We start from the raw sequence: 17398 nt of genomic DNA, 5'->3' as shown, positions 1-17398 counted from the left end.
AAGAGCGTGGGACCAACAGGAGAGAAATTACGAAGGAAAAAGCACCTGCTGAAAAATGTCGAAAACACAGGTTTTTGTTTTTTGGCTGTAACTTTTGATGCGTTGATCGCAGCGTATTGAGACTGCGCCCAATCGATTTCTCTCGCAAAATTACGTCGGAATAGTGCCAGAAAGAATTTATTCCAGCACTTTTCAAAATCGCCAAAATTTTCGCCAAAAATACAAAGGGGTTAACCTTCCTTTTTTTTTGACCAAAAAATCTTTCGTCTCCGAATTGATTTGTATGACCCTTTCCCGACCAATTGGACCCCCAGGAACTCGGAAAACGCAGCGAAAAGAGCGTGGGACCAACAGGAGAGAAATTACGAAGGAAAAAGCACCTGCTGAAAAATGTCGAAAACACAGGTTTTTGTTTTTTGGCTGTAACTTTTGATGCGTTGATCGCAGCGTATTGAGACTGCGCCCAATCGATTTCTCTCGCAAAATTACGTCGGAATAGTGCCAGAAAGAATTTATTCCAGCACTTTTCAAAATCGCCAAAATTTTCGCCAAAAATACAAAGGGGTTAACCTTCCTTTTTTTTTGACCAAAAAATCTTTCGTCTCCGAATTGTTTTGTATGACCCTTTCCCGACCAATTGGACCCCCAGGAACTCGGAAAACGCAGCGAAAAGAGCGTGGGACCAACAGGAGAGAAATTACGAAGGAAAAAGCACCTGCTGAAAAATGTCGAAAACACAGGTTTTTGTTTTTTGGCTGTAACTTTTGATGCGTTGATCGCAGCGTATTGAGACTGCGCCCAATCGATTTCTCTCGCAAAATTACGTCGGAATAGTGCCAGAAAGAATTTATTCCAGCACTTTTCAAAATCGCCAAAATTTTCGCCAAAAATACAAAGGGGTTAACCTTCCTTTTTTTTTGACCAAAAAATCTTTCGTCTCCGAATTGATTTGTATGACCCTTTCCCGACCAATTGGACCCCCAGGAACTCGGAAAACGCAGCGAAAAGAGCGTGGGACCAACAGGAGAGAAATTACGAAGGAAAAAGCGCCTGCTGAAAAATGTCGGAAACACAGGTTTTGGTTTTTTGGCTGTAACTTTTGATGCGTTGATCGCAGCGTATTGAGACTGCGCCCAATCGATTTCTCTCCCAAAATTACGTGGGAATAGTGCCAGAAAGAATTTATTCCAGCCCTTTTAAAAATCCCGAAAATTTTCGCCAAAAATACAAAGGGGTTAACCTTCCTTTTTTTTGACCAAAAAATCTTTCGTCCCCGAATTGATTTGTATGACCCTTTCCCGACCAATTGGACCCCCAGGAACTCGGAAAACGCAGCGAAAAGAGCGTGGGACCAACAGGAGAGGAATTACGAAGGAAAAAGCACCTGCTGAAAAATGTCGAAAACACAGGTTTTTGTTTTTTGGCTGTAACTTTTGATGCGTTGATCGCAGCGTATTGAGACTGCGCCCAATCGATTTCTCTCGCAAAATTACGTCGGAATAGTGCCAGAAAGAATTTATTCCAGCACTTTTCAAAATCGCCAAAATTTTCGCCAAAAATACAAAGGGGTTAACCTTCCTTTTTTTTTGACTAAAAAATCTTTCGTCTCCGAATTGATTTGTATGACCCTTTCCCGACCAATTGGACCTCCAGGAACTCGGAAAACGCAGCGAAAAGAGCGTGGGACCAACAGGAGAGGAATTACGAAGGAAAAAGCACCTGCTGAAAAATGTCGAAAACACAGGTTTTTGTTTTTTGGCTGTAACTTTTGATGCGTTGATCGCAGCGTATTGAGACTGCGCCCAATCGATTTCTCTCGCAAAATTACGTCGGAATAGTGCCAGAAAGAATTTATTCCAGCACTTTTCAAAATCGCCAAAATTTTCGCCAAAAATACAAAGGGGTTAACCTTCCTTTTTTTTTGACCAACAAATCTTTCGTCTCCGAATTGATTTGTATGACCCTTTCCCGACCAATTGGACCCCCAGGAACTCGGAAAACGCAGCGAAAAGAGCGTGGGACCAACAGGAGAGAAATTACGAAGGAAAAAGCGCCTGCTGAAAAATGTCGAAAACACAGGTTTTTGTTTTTTGGCTGTAACTTTTGATGCGTTGATCGCAGCGTATTGAGACTGCGCCCAATCGATTTCTCTCGCAAAATTACGTCGGAATAGTGCCAGAAAGAATTTATTCCAGCACTTTTCAAAATCGCCAAAATTTTCGCCAAAAATACAAAGGGGTTAACCTTCCTTTTTTTTTGACCAAAAAATCTTCCGTCTCCGAATTGATTTGTATGACCCTTTTCCCACCAATTGGACCCCCAGGAACTCGGAAAACGCAGCGAAAAGAGCGTGGGACCAACAGGAGAGGAATTACGAAGGAAAAAGCACCTGCTGAAAAATGTCGAAAACACAGGTTTTTGTTTTTTGGCTGTAACTTTTGATGCGTTGATCGCAGCGTATTGAGACTGCGCCCAATCGATTTCTCTCGCAAAATTACGTCGGAATAGTGCCAGAAAGAATATATTCCAGCACTTTTTAAAATCGCGATAATTTACGCCAAAAATACAAAGGGGTTAACCCTCCTTTTTTTCTGACCAAAAAATCTTTCGTCTCAGAATTGATTAGCATGACCCTTTCCCGATAATGCTCAAGACTAATTCTGCTATTGTGGTCCTAAGAGTTACGATTCAGTAGCCTACGCATCTCAAATGATAACGCAACACGAATCACGTTCAATATGTCTTCAGGAAACTATGACAACAGTCCGAAATTACGCAGCAGAATTTTGTATCATTGCCTATGCTTTTTCAATTACTCGTTTTCAGAGGAGCACTAACCTGCGACGAAACGAGTTTCGCACATTAAGATGCGTCAGGTTGACTGTCTAATATTCTCCTGTCTCATGGCAACCTTTCCACTGGCGCAATGAGATTTTCATTGAAATTTCACAATTTTTTTTGTCATCGATTTTGCCACGAAATGTGGCGACTACTAAATCACAACCTAACTGACCACGTCACATCCACATATCAGCTCATAGTTATGTTTCATATTATCCTCTTCATTATCCATCACATTTGTTGGATGTAGAAGAAAGGAGGAAAGTCATCTCTTACCCTAATCAGAATAAATAAAATTCGAATACACGAAATTACATTTTATTCTTGTATATACAGATATATATATCAGAATAATAAAATACAATATAGTAAGTATGTGACGTTCAGATTTGGTATAACTGTAATTCAACCACTGCTTGAATCAATGTTCATTCAAATATTTCGTCCCTTTCAGTTGGTACTTCTCATAAATACCTTCTGTTCTGTAGAAGTGGAACGACGAAAATGGCTTAGGCATGTAAGGCTTTGGGATTTTTGTATAAATTATCTTATTCACATCGATGAAGGCCATTTCTTTTCTCTCGTATTACACATAATATAGTTATACATGGATTACCATGGTTTTAGTAAATGAATGCAAAACTTATGTTGATTTCTCCCGGAAGGTTAGCACATATTTATGTGGTATGAGATCGTTATCACGTATGATTTATTATCCCTTTGAAACGGATTTCCTGGTTATTCGGAATCGGTCATTGGATGTAATATTGAAATTATAATTGTCATGTATTCAATTAATCTCTTAATGTTGTAGACGGATCAGATACCACCGTTGATAACCCATTAAATTTGACATCACCGCAATAGTTTTTATTTGTATAGTATAAACTTAGCACATATAAATATTCTACCTATTCTCTCAGATTATATAAATATCACAGTTATACAACTGATAGAACTATGTAAGTATTCACTTAGTAAAATTGTATCGTTTCTCTTCAATTACAGAAGTAGATTACCAATAATATTATCCGCAATTGATAAACCTTGGTATTATTATTAACCTCGTTCAAATAAATTCAACTTTATTCTACTCTGACTAAAATCGTTTGATGAACGAAAATGTAAACACCCTTTAACTGCAGCAATTCCATAAAAGTGTCAAAATATAATTAAACCATGTATAGAAAAACACGAATTATCTAAAACTGCTTCGTTTTCACACGTCTTCATACAGTACCGAGTTATCGTTCATTGAATTCTTGGTAGTGTCATATTTTAGAATTCGTACATGTAGACACTTTCTCTTCAAAATTTCGTACGGATTACAAAAAGGCCTCAGGTTTCACTAAATTGTCATCATTTTTTAACTTGGTTCAGTCAAATCATCTTCCCGATTGTGCAAGCATCATGAAATTCTTATTGTAACGAATTGATCAAGATCAAAAAAACAAAACCAACGGGGGGGGGGGGGGGGGATTTTTGACCGAGATAATAAATTTTATAAACTTGTTCAATGTTGTATCAGTATTGCACTGCCATATGGTCGTTACGTTCTTGCATTTCGCAACCGTTAGCATATCTATATATATATTTGTATAAATATAAATACAAGTTAAATATAAAAAGTATATGAATCAAAAAGTCATTAAAAAGTAATATGAAATAAAATAAAATAATAATAATAATAAGTAACTGTCTGGTACAAGGAAAATTACAGCTATTACCTGACACTATACGATAAATTGTCCTAGATTATATGTTACGTATAATTAACTATGGTATACAAAAATGAGTATAAATCAAAGTCAGAGAATGGTAGTTTGATCGAATACAGTTGAACGGCATGGATAATGATTATGCATATTGATTTGACGTCACAATTGAATTCGACCGAATAAAAAGTATTGGTCGTTCTCCTATACGTAAATATTATGATAATTCTCGCAACTAACCGTCACTTTCAAAATATCTTTCGGTCAACTGCATAAAATTTGCAGTTTCTTACTAAACGTGCACGCCCATCCAGTAGAAAAATGTTAAAAAATAGGTAATTCATTTTCCGGCACGTAACAAAAAACATTGTAAGCTAACGCATTGGTATCTAATCCTCTATCCGAATGGAAGAAAAAAAGAGAATAGGTAAATTCTCACATGTATTGTTCTTACTAGTTTTTCGTTCATATGGCAGTGTAAGTGTGCAGTGCACGTACAAAACATTCAGATATATTTCACGTGGTATGTGAGCGAAAGCTATAGTGGGCGGATCGATTCATAGCTCTATTGTGCAACGGAAAATCCGAAATTATACCCTTCAGCTTTCGTCAATAATTCAATTAACAATCAGGGGTGCAGACGGCGAATTAAGCAGCTGTTCGAATTTTATTCGATAGGTTTGATTATACCCGAGATATGAAAATTGTGCGTGTACGTGTGCTTGCGTGTGTGTGTGTATGTGTGTGTTATTCGAATGTACGAGAAAATCGTATACATTCCGTATCGGGATAGGGATTTTTTTTTTCTTTCTTTTAATGCATAAATTCGTTCTACTATAACCTCAGGATAACGGCACAGATGAATACGAAGCCGTAAAGTGTTGCAACAGTTTGCGTACTCGAATTAACAGCCGTAATCCTGTCCTTCTGCGGCAAATTGCTGTTCTCATCCTCATCCTCATCTTCGTACACCCTTGGACAGTGCATCCAAACCGGGGCTGAGAGTGTCTGTCTTTCTTTCTTCACCCTCATCCGAAGATCGTCAAACTCCCAGAATCCCTTCCCTTTGAAGAAATACGTTTTAGCTGAAACGAATAATCCATCCATAAATACACTTTACGCAAAGTACACGAAGTCACTGAGGCGAGAGTATAATACTAAAATATGTGTTCCTGCATTATGAAATTAATAAAGTCATGTCTCAACGCAACTTGCGGATATGAAAAATAAATCTCATCTGCGTACTCCGATTGTATCAATTTTTTACATTTATTTATTCTATTTCTTTCGCCCTCTTCTCCTGCATATGCCGGCCGTATATTATACAGCGTATTGAGGAACTTTGCCAATAATTCATAAAAAAAAAAACACTGCTTCAACTCTAACGCCTTGCAGTTTATAATGCCACGGAATCGTTAATACGTCTGTGCGATTGTAAATGGTAGAATTGAAATCTCCTGGTCAAGTAACGTCGTTGAGACTTATTTAAGCTGAAAAATGATAAAAGATAATGAAGTAGCAATGAGAGAATCAGCACACTGACCGTTCTTCGCTTGGAAAACGGCATCTATGTTTGGACTAACCCCGGCAAACATGGCCATGTCTCTTGGGTAATCCAATTCGACCCGTCTGGCGGCCTCGTCGAATCTAAAACAGACAAGAAAGAAAGAAATAAAGATTCTTGCAAATAACATTGCAATTATTCGCATCGACGAACGGGGAGAAAGGATAATTAATTATCTGTCGCATAAGTTTACCTCCAGTACAGGTGTCCGCTAAAGAAATAGGTCCTCTGATTGTATCCCCATATCATAGCACCGTCGATCTTGGTCAACTGGGCTGGAAGTCCAAGGTCGGTAAGTGGCCTCGGATAGCCATTCTCCTGCTGGCTTCCGCTGAAAACGTAATAGTGCCTGCCGACGAAGAAGACGATCTTCTTGTCGAGCCCCTCGTAGACGGCATCGACGTGGTGGATGTTCTGAGTGAAATTGAAGAAACGAGTTATCTCGACCGGGTATCCAGGCATGAGACCTTTGTCCGAAACCCTCCAGAAGTACTGGAACGAAAATTAGCGAAATCATCACACCGAACGATAAATAACAGAGAAGGAAACAATTTTTACAAAATAGGATAATCGGATTTTAAGTCGTCGGAATAAATTCGCACCTCGTGTATTACGTTACCATAAATACAACGTGAGTTGAATTTACGTCTCATCTAGAACGAACTATTACCTAGATGAATATAAATTTCTTCCAAATACTATGCGATAATGCCAACGATTTCGCACAATATCAGGGCACTCACCCGATCCTTAAAGATGAATATCTCGTTTCTGATGACGCTGATGGCGTCGTAGCTCGTGTCGCAGGTCTTGGGGATGGAATTGTCCGTCCGTGGAGGGTATCTTGGATTGTTGTCCGGCCTCTGTTTCGTAGGTGTTTCAGGACGGTGAATCCTGTGGTTTGGTTTCTCCGGACGTCGTCCCCACGGTTCCTTCGGGTAATCGTACGGCCGCGTTGGCCGTACTGGGCGGGTTGGCCACGTTGGCCGTGTTCTCCAGGGCCTTATCGTCGTGGTAGTCGTGGTGGTAGGTTGTGGCCGAGGCCTAGGCCGAGGCCAGGTCCTATCGTGAGTTCCAGGATTGTAGGGACCCCAAAGCCTATCTTGGGGAGAGCCTGCAACGAGGAAATTTCAGTAAAAATGTGTATATTTTAAACGAAAAAGAGAGGGTTTAGGGATGAGATAGAGGACTCCTGCTTTTAAGGAGATTTCGATTTATCTATTTGGAAGCAATTTGGATGGCGTGACGGTCAAGTTTCAAAAAAATCCAAAACAAGAACCACCCTGACATCCCCATAGAATTATCTGTGGTGAAAAACGACATTTCGCAATGCGGTCGGAGGCACGAATGGTGTTGTAGAGGGATAAGCGGAGAGTGCTGAGTATAGCAAGTGCGAGTAGAGCCTCTGGTTAAAAACATTGAAGCGTTTTATGCCGCTCCACGCGCAACCTTCTCGAAAGCTTCCGAATCCTCTGTATCCACGGTTTGTATACTCGAGGCCCTTTCGGTTCAAGACGTGATTCAGGCGACGCGAGACCGGAACGAACGTCGCCATTACAGCTGTGTACAAATTGGTGTACACTCTGTGTATGAATAAATATGTATGACACAGAATGAGTGAGTGAGATAGAGAGAGAGAGAGAGCGATAAAGTAGAAACGATGGTTTATTCATCCGTGGGAACGGGAAGGCGATAAAGTGGTTCTGCGACAAAAGTCGCGTTGAGGCGAGTTCGCGTTGAAATTTTAAATTCTTTACCAGTTGTTGAAAGTTCTTTCACATCCCGTATTCCAAAGCCCCTCGGCTGTGTCTCGCATTACTTTGGAACCGTATTTTTCAGCCTGCATCGCGGGCAATTTGCGACCAACTATTGCATAAATCTGCAATATAATTCGCCTGAGGAACTAAATTGACACGTTTGTCCTCTCGCATCTCATTCGTACAACCTGAAGTGCGGAATATCGGAAAGTACGTTTTTACACACCGGCAGATCTCAGTTTCCCGTTTTTCCTAGAATAATCACTCTGTGCCAAAAAATATATATATCCATCTCCTACATTTTCTACTGGCTTTTCATATTTCCTTCTCCAGCTTCCGATGCTGCTGCACTTCAGTTCGCATCAACCGAGCGCAGTTCTCTGTCACTCCTCGTCTTCGTCACGCTTACGGTACGTTCCTGATAATTAACGGAATCAACCGATGATCAAAGACTCGGTGCTTCTGCTGCTGCATTTCTACCACATCGTGCTATATCGACCTAGCTTGTCTATAATGAGCACCGTAAAAGCGATGAGAAACCGCGCTCTCTGGAAAAATTTTCAAGCATGCGACGAGTAGAGAAGTGTAACTTATACCATACCACTGCACACATCGAGTGTAAGCCACGTGTAGTAAAAATTTTCATCGAAAGAAATAAAGGTATATAAGCCAACTTCGGAGTAATTTTTTAACATCGATATATAAAATCTTTTTCGTCTAGGGGTAACCCTCGAAAAATTTTGTGCAACTCAGATCTGAGGAAGCTATGAAAAAAAAAAAAAACAAACGTCATTCGACACTTTTAAAAATTTCTCGATTTTGAAGAGAAAAACGGAACTAAAGCTGGAGGAAAAAAAAAAACTCGTCGGTTTTATAAATGTTTCCTGCAAGTTTACAGATCTGCTGCGGCCAGATCGACGAGATTAAAACCCCACGATGGCGTGCAGCTGGCAGCTGGTATAAAACAAAGGAATCTGCACTTATGAGGTTGTGCACATTGTGCGGTGGCATAAAGTTTGGGGCATTGTATTGTGTCTAGATGCACCGGGTACGTTGCCCTAATGATGGTGGAGGAGGATGAGGAGGGGGGATAATTACAAACGAAGTTGCATGCCGCGTCGAGTTTCCTGCGACTTACAATATAATCCGAATCCCGTTCTCGTTTCTATTTCGCATAAAGGTCTACCCGTATGTACAGAGAAAGGTGGTTAATAAAGCGGATTATCGCGTCCTGTTATTTTCCCCGTCGTTCGATAATTTATACCGTATACCAAAGAGTGGTGGAATATGTAAAGTAAATCCGAAAAGAGGTGGTAAAGGGGGGGGGGGGGGGAGCGGCGAGCTTTGTTCGCGACGCAAAGAGAGAATTATACGGGGAACACAATAGTGGTATGATGAATTTCGTTATAAACCCCTCGAAAAGTATAATGAACATTTTATTATTGGCTAATCTAATTGCGAGCCCGGAGAACCGAATAATCGTTAATCAGTAAACCATGTAGATCAGCGTATCGGTTTTCCATGCATCTCTTTCTCTCTCTCTCTCTCTCCCCCGACCTCTCTCCCTCCGGCACTCCGTCCCTCATCGCTATATCCCAACAATTTACCTACGAATTGATATATGTTTTCAAACGAAACGTTATACTGTGCATAGATACACAGCTGCAGTTATTTCAACCTGTAATCTAGATTTACGTCACGTCCGTCCCGTACATTGTACGTACAGAAATATTATATATACGATATGTGTATGTATATATGTATATATTTAAATATATAACCAGGCGTATCTGTATTATATACACCTTGTATACACATATAGACCGCATACATGTATTGAATCAATTTAATATCCAGCTGTACGTATAACATAAAAGAAAGAAACAAAAAAACCAACTAGAGACTTTGCCAATTTTTACCCATACATACGTAGAATAAATCTGCACGTAAAAATGTCCCGCAGGTAATTCGAAGTGCGAATAAATTTCTATAAAATTCATCGCCAATAAAAACTATAATCTGCGTTTGGTTGTTGTTTTTTTCTTTTATATTTTTAATGAACAAAAATTGACGAATCAGTGGATGAACTTCGTTAGCTTCTCACGACGATTGGTACTTCGGGATACCTGGGTGGAAAACAAAAAAAAAAAAGTTCCCAACGACGGAAAATACGAGCTGGCGTAAATTGCGATCGCGATAGTTAGCGAATTGTTACGATTCCGCAGGAAATAACGACCGTTTGGGTTAATTGTGGAATTGCACGACGGCATTGCCTATCTCCAATCAAAGGGACACCCATTGGCAACTCAATAACCTTGCAGATTTGCCGCTGTGGAATTCCAGGGTATGGCAGGGATGCGGAGAGCTTCTCGCACATTTATACAACTTAGGACTATACGGATCTGGCAGGTGTGTATAACAATGGTAATGGTGGAAACCGGAGGTCCGGTCGTTTCGAAACTACTCGAGGCCCGTGATGCAATGCGCGGATGCGCCGTGCCGTGTGATAATTTGCTGAATGTTAATAGCAACAACAACACGGTAATAACAAACCGAGTACAGTAACGAGCCTGGCGGGGAAATTAGCGCTAATTAATGGGCGGTAGATGGATGCGGTTTCGGGTACGAGGGGCTTCGCCGTTTCGCCGTTTCGCCGTTTCGTCGTTTCGCCGTTTCGCTGCTCGATTGCCGCCTGCAGGGGTCGAACCGATTCGACCTAATACACTGTTACATTGCTATCGCGCCCATTTCGCACCCCGCACACGCCGAACAATTTCGAAATTCGTATCCCTGCCGCGCCAAGTTTACTTGTAAACTTCCCACCGTGAATAATTAATTTCCCTTGAGGATTCAGCCTCGCTAAGCGCAAATTAACGGGGAAAATCTAATTGGCGTGCGACGTATATATTTACTCGAGAAAAAAAGGAAAACTTATTAGTAACGATACAAGGTTCAAACTGTAAGTAAAATTCTTCTGACATGTATTTATCGATATACACTGAGAGAAATTTTTAGTTCCGGTTACCGCTCGGTCCTTGACTATTTTCATTTTTCACCACAATCGAAAAACATAGTTCTAGATAGGAAATGAAAATTAGTTTTCTAGCTGTTACCGGAAAGTTTAGTATCCGTTACTATTCTTTTTCATTACGATCACTGTTGATAGATTTTCTTGCAACTGTTGCGAAAATTTAATGCTCAATAAAAATATTTTCTTTGTGTCTAATAAACGAATGAATCAGAGGTGTATAACAAACTTGTGCAAATAAAATTTTGAACGTTAATTATTTTTAATAATTTATTCATATATTCATTAATTCCCAAAATCAAAATACGCCTTTCTCATGTATAAATGTTCATTTTCGAACTTAATTCGACAATATTTTGTCGCGACTAGTATTTTCTTTGAACACCAACAGTTCTTTGCTTTTACTTGGCTTTTACTTTTCATTATTGATGTACAAGAAGGTTCCATAGTTTATTGGTAAAAAAGAAGGTAGATATTTTAATGACCGATTTTTTCAGCTTCTTTTCCAGCTCTTTCGACGCGCTTCATGTTACATAATAACGCACGACGGTACATCTCCAAGGTGGTAAACCACCACCCTGCACACTTATTTCTTTTATACTTTTAAAAAGTTTACTATTCTCGAGTTAATGGCAGTCGCTTTTCCTCTCTACGTCACACGATCGTATAAGAAGGAAAAATCCATTGTTTTCCTTCTTCTTCTTCTACCAATGTTTCTTTGCGTCCACGTTTTTGTCGAGCCAATTAAAGGCGAAGCTGAGAGGAGAGCCGCTTCTTTGTATATATATATATATTATACCGTCGACGTACAGAGCGAACGAGAATGTTGAAATGAAAGAGAAATATTTAGAAAATATTTCCTCGTTACGTGAGTATAATGTGCCGCCTTGATCGGTACGAGTGAAAAAAAAAAATACGAGATAAAATATTACGCGAGAGAGAAATTTGTATTTTTTTTTTTTTTTTTTATTCTCATTATTTTTATTCGTTTTTTTATTCTTTTTTACATGTGACAAGATCCTGAACCGAGAAAATTTCTTGAAAGTATTATTATTGAGGGGACGAGGATTTTAGAGTCGAAATATACGCGACGTTGAAACGCGATTTTTCATCCGGTTTTTCAAAGTTCGTCTATAAATTCCGACGCCGAAGAACGTTGAAAGAAATTGTGAAAGATAAGTGCACGTATAAATCGAGGACAGAATATCCGAATCGTATGAAAATCCATAAAACGATTCCGGGAATCACTTGCAATTTTTCAAAAGGTTGCGAGTTGCGGTCGCCATTTTAGCCATAAGCCGGAAGTCGTAGTGGGTGGTAGAAGAATATCGCGTTTCAACGAGACGGAGGGGGAAGGAGGGATGATGCGAAATTGTTCCCCAGCATTGTTGTATACGTCCAGAGATGTTGGGAGAGAAAAGGTAGGCAATAAATATGTATGAAATTAGCGAGAGACGAAAAAGGCCTGAATAAAAATTGAGAAAAACCGATTCCTTTGCCGAAGGACGGAGGGAGGGAAGGGGACGGGGTGTTTTTCTTCAAGACGGACCGAAATAACCGGGTATAATATCTGGAATAAAAGAAATCCAAGAGGTGTTCGAATCCGCTGGGCTGAGACAGCTGGAAAGGGTGTGAAATTTTTCACGAAATAATCAGGGGGGCGTTAAAGTTAGGGGATAAGGAGAACAAGGATCGTGTGTTCGAGAACTCGATTTTACCTGCCAATTACGAACGGGAGGTTTTATTTGCCACGGATAGATTTGAGGAACGAGGCCACAGCTGAGAAGAGACGCGGATGAAGAGGAGAAGGAGAGACTTAACTACGGGTATTAAACCACTCGTCAGCGAAATTCGATTATGAAGTTAAAGTAACACAAAGTATCTCTCATCGACCGCTGCGGGGCTGCAGATTCGCGAGAGGAAAATTGCAATTCGCGACTGGAGGAAATTTCATAAAACGTTGTACATTTATTTATGTGTTGTAGGTACCCAAGTTTTTAATCTCATCGATTGTAATATTCCGTTAACAAAACTTTGGGCAGGTTTTGAACAAAAGTTTTTTTTTTTTTTTTTTTTTTCCAGGACTCCGCAAATAGAATTAAGGAGATAAGGAGCAATTGCTTTTTTTTAAATAAAACACCATTTACTTGTTCTCCCGTATTTTTCAAATTCGATCGATAATTTGTTCGATTCAAATAAGACGCACTTTAATAATATAATGAAATTTACAAAGATCAATGCGATGGTCGTTTAGTTAAATTTCTCTCTTCTAACAACGAGTAAATATATTGGCTAAGAAGTATTTAAATAATTCTAATCGTTTCGAATCCCAGTAATATTTACTCGATTCGAATAAAAATTCTTAAATTTGATTAAATTTTATTCCATCGTATGAATTGATTTGAACAACCATCGAATTGATCTCGGTGAATTTGTTGAACTCTATAGTAGATTTTATTCAAATGAAGCGGATCGTTGATCGAATAAACGAAATCAGTCGGAATAAGTGAATCTATTCGCTTTGTATGAAAGCAATTTTTGTTTTCCGCTGTAGGCGGTCCATTTCGGATATTGGGTATCAGGATAAGAGGAGAAGGTTCTCCGCTAACAAAGCCATTCTCATCGGGTCGCGGCACGTGGAATAAAACCCGCAGGCACGTTTCCGGGCTGAAAAAGGTCGCTCGAAAGGTGCGACCCTCGGGACTTTTGGTCGGTCGTGTAGATTATGCATCGTTCGGGGTATCGATTCCTCCGTAAAAAAGGTAAGAGGACGAAAATAGAGGATGCAATTTCCGCCCCCTCGACCCTAGAACGTGCAAATCAAGACGGAACCGGGTCTCGCTGTATACTCAACGAATCCGACGTAGTTCCTGAATTCCAATTCGGCTAATAACGCCAATTGAAAATATATACGTGCGAAGAGGCTTCGCTAAGAAATACGCGAAGCGTGAAAAATTCGTTTCAATTCTCGCAATTAATTAATTCGTTAACTTCGAGTTTCCCAACGAACGTTATATACCTGATACATGAAATTGCTGCGATGCTGGAAACGGTTTTTATTAAATCGCGTAAGAATTAAGGTTAATCAAAAAGAAGGAAGAAAGATAGAAGAGTAAAAAGTGAAAAAAAAATAAATAAATAAATAAAATAAAATAAAAATCAACAAACAATGCAAATGAAACGAATCCGACGGCTAGTCGGCGCAAATTCCCGAGGTATCTGCCGATCCCCAAGGATCGAGACTCAAGGAGCGTCTGCTGCTCCGCTTATCGCGCTCTTTTTTGGGGGATGGAAAAGAAGGAGAAGAGAAAGACAGGGCCGGAAAGTTTAACCCGAGAAGTTTAACCACCGAAACGAATAAAACCGAATGGTAGGGGTGGAGATGAGGAGGGAAAAAATAAACAAACAAGTATAAGTAAAATAAAAAAACGCTGATACACATACCGAGACTCGAGGCAAATCCCTGGCAGTGCCACTTATATATATACATATATATACGTGGGCTGCGTTAGCGATTTCCACCCCCCCCTTTCTTTCATGCATACCGCATACGGAGTAAAAACAGATATTTTCCTTGGGAAAATTCGTAATATATATATATATACACATATACATGTATAATATATCCGTATCATTTTCTTATCGTTTCTCGACTTCCGTTCGAATCGCAGCCAGCTATCGTTTCGAATTCTATGGGCTAACACAGGCGCGCTTCGACTTCCTATTACGAGAGAATACTCGGAACGCGTGGGCGCTGTTCTGCATTATTACTATTGTTTGTGTTGCTGTTATAACGATGTGTACCTGTATCATGATATGCATGTATGTATACGTTTTACCGAGAAGCGACAAACTCGCCTACTGGCTTCATATTTCCTGCTGCTGCTGCTGCTGCTGCTGCTGTTGGCGACGAGATTAACTCGTGAAAACAAACGAACCTTGTAAACTGAATTATACCGGCGCGGAGAGAAAGAAAGTAATAACGAAAGCGTGGAACAAACGAATTCGGAATGACCGTGTGCCAAGTAGGTACGTGCCTTGTTATGTACAGGGTGTAGAAAACGTGCAAAAGTCTCGGCGCTAGCAGCAGCGGGACAAAAAGATTCTTTGTTTTATTTATTTATTTTTTTATTTTTTTATTTTTTTTTTTGTTTCTCTCTCTCTCTCTTTCTATCCTTGCCCAGAATATAATCCGCTGCCGAGAAGCTGAGTCAGTTTTGATAAGGAAAAAGCGAGAGAAAAGATCACGTATACCATACACGTTGACAGAGGTGAGCGAAAGAATAAAACCGTGTGTTTCTCGGTGTGGTAGAGTGAAATTACAGCGAAGACGATGAGATGTAAGATATCCATTTTCTCTGCAGCTAGCTGAATTGCTAAAACTTTTCGCAAGCCTTACAGAGTGTTACAAAAGCTTCTTGGCGTATATTCGTAAATTTTGCAATATTATGTTTTCTAAAACATATCGGTGAGAAAAAAATAAATAAATAAATAAATAAAAAACACACACACACGCACACACAAAATATTGCGTTATCCATCGTTTCTGTTTTCATCCCTCTCTTTCGTAAAAATCAGGTTTCCTCGATTTGAGTTACGACAGCGAGAGATTTTGAAAAAACTGGTATTCGCAGAAATATTTGCAATGTCAGCACAGGCATTATGACCGAGTGGTTGAACACGCGTATTATATGCATACACGCGTACTAAGTTTACATAGGGAGGAAATAGGTATGTAACTGCGCATACCTGCGTTTGAAAACAAACGGAGCGGTAAAAAAAAGAAACCAACTGAAAAACATTCTCACAAGTGTGTGGGCGTCGAACGTGTGTGGCCCACGATAGTGGCGAAGAGAGAATGGCAAAAAGAGAGAGAGACGGAGGGGGAAAAAGGGAAAAAGAGAATATAAGAGGGAGAGAGAGGAGGGGGAGTTATAACGGCGTAGCGAAACGGAAACCCTCTTCGCAACCGGAGCGCAAATATAACGATAAAACTAAGGCAGTCGACGACTGTGGGATAAATAATTGCCGGGTTGACCTCGCTGCTTTAATGAAAACGAACAGACGAACGAAACGAAGTTAAACGAACGAGAGAATACCAAGTCTGAAACGAAGCCCGCAGCAGTAGCCCTGCACACTTTTACATTTGAATAACAAAACACCCCGGAAGCTTTAATGCCTCGAGTTTCACCGCCGCACCAACGAAACGCCGGATTCCGCCTGCGGAACACGGTTTCAAATACGAGAAACGGTTCATCGTTCGATGGGGAAAATCCGCGAGGAAATGACCCTTTCGGAAGCTGAAACACCGGCGATTTGATCGCGTTTTTGGGTGTGTTTTTTTATTTATTTATTTTTATTTCATTTTTTTCAAGGCCTGGGTCGCCGTTTTGCCCGGGAGAAAACCGCGACCCGTTCAACCCCTGAAATCGGACACCGGAATGTATACGGTCGTCTTTTCCGGCCGATGGTGCGACGAAGTGACTCGAGCTCATGAATAACAACCAACGGGTCTGAAATAATTACGTCGTCTCACGGTTGGGAGATTTCGTATTACAACTTTCTTGGGGAGGCGCAAGATCAGCATAAGTTCGATGAGAATCTGTTAGTTAAGGTTATCCTGCGCGTAAATTCTCAAATCTTTCGTAAGGATTCAAGGGAAAAGTTTTGCGGAAAAGGAAAAGGGCCGGGGGAGGAGGATTTACAAGACGGCCGATCGATCGGCTCGTCATCTTATCGGTCGAAGGGCGTTGCAGAAAATATAAGCCAGATTGCGGTGAACTTGATTAAAAGTGACAAACTTTGAAATTGGCTGCCGCCACCGTCGTCGCCGCGGTACAGCATAATATAATTGGAGGAAAATCCTTCGGCATGAAATGGAACTGGAGTATAACCGCGTAGCGTCGCAGCTACGCGACGGTGGAGAAACGACAAGTAAAATACCTTGTCGAACAGCAACTATGGCCATTAAGAGAAGTGGAAAAGTTTACCGAGGCACTCGGGGAAAGTTTTTGCCAGGAAATAAGCTGCTCCCTCCTCAAGTTCAAACTCTGTGCACGGTATTTGGTAAGGTAGTACGGTGGACCCTGAGTCCCAGTCGCGAAGTACGAATAGGTATACGATTTCAATTACGTCATTCGTACGATCCCATACGAACAGGGTAAATACATCGGGACGTCGGCGCGTGGGTATACGATTGATAATAATACTCGGTTGATTCGTTTTCGTCGTCGATTTATCACTGCAAATACGTACACGCGTGTCGTACGTACGTACAATAAGTTGCAGGTCCTGCAAATAGCACAAAAGCTCGGCGGGGAGAAAGCACTGACAATAAGTCAAGAGACACGAAGGTCCAATGGGGGTTAGAATGACTTTGTTCCGCGGACCCTTTCATCCGGCATCGCAAGTCTCGAACCTTATTGTTCACGCCTCGTGTCTGCAGTAGCAATTCGAACTTGTCCCTTACGGTGTAGGTATACATATACATATA

The 17398-nt window shown here is 40.5% G+C and overlaps 1 protein-coding gene across 1 annotated transcript in view; it reads right to left on the bottom strand.

The window, feature by feature from the left end:
• Positions 1-3143: 3143 nt before the first annotated feature.
• Positions 3144-17398, bottom strand: part of LOC124218702 (matrix metalloproteinase-2-like) — a 164057-nt gene continuing 149802 nt past the window's right edge. Inside the window, exons 9-12 of the mRNA XM_046625396.2 lie at positions 6864-7234; positions 6314-6612; positions 6100-6203; positions 3144-5641 (exon numbers count right to left, since the gene is read on the bottom strand). Of these exons, the coding sequence (XP_046481352.1) occupies positions 5391-5641; positions 6100-6203; positions 6314-6612; positions 6864-7234 (1025 nt within the window). The 3' untranslated portion in view covers positions 3144-5390. The remainder of the gene's footprint in view (positions 5642-6099; positions 6204-6313; positions 6613-6863; positions 7235-17398) is intronic.

This window comes from Neodiprion pinetum, chromosome 5, assembly GCF_021155775.2.
Source record: "Neodiprion pinetum isolate iyNeoPine1 chromosome 5, iyNeoPine1.2, whole genome shotgun sequence".
NCBI classification, from domain to species: Eukaryota; Metazoa; Arthropoda; class Insecta; order Hymenoptera; family Diprionidae; genus Neodiprion; species Neodiprion pinetum.
The sequence above is the reverse complement of the archived record's forward strand: the minus strand, read 5'-3'. Positions and strand labels throughout refer to the sequence as shown.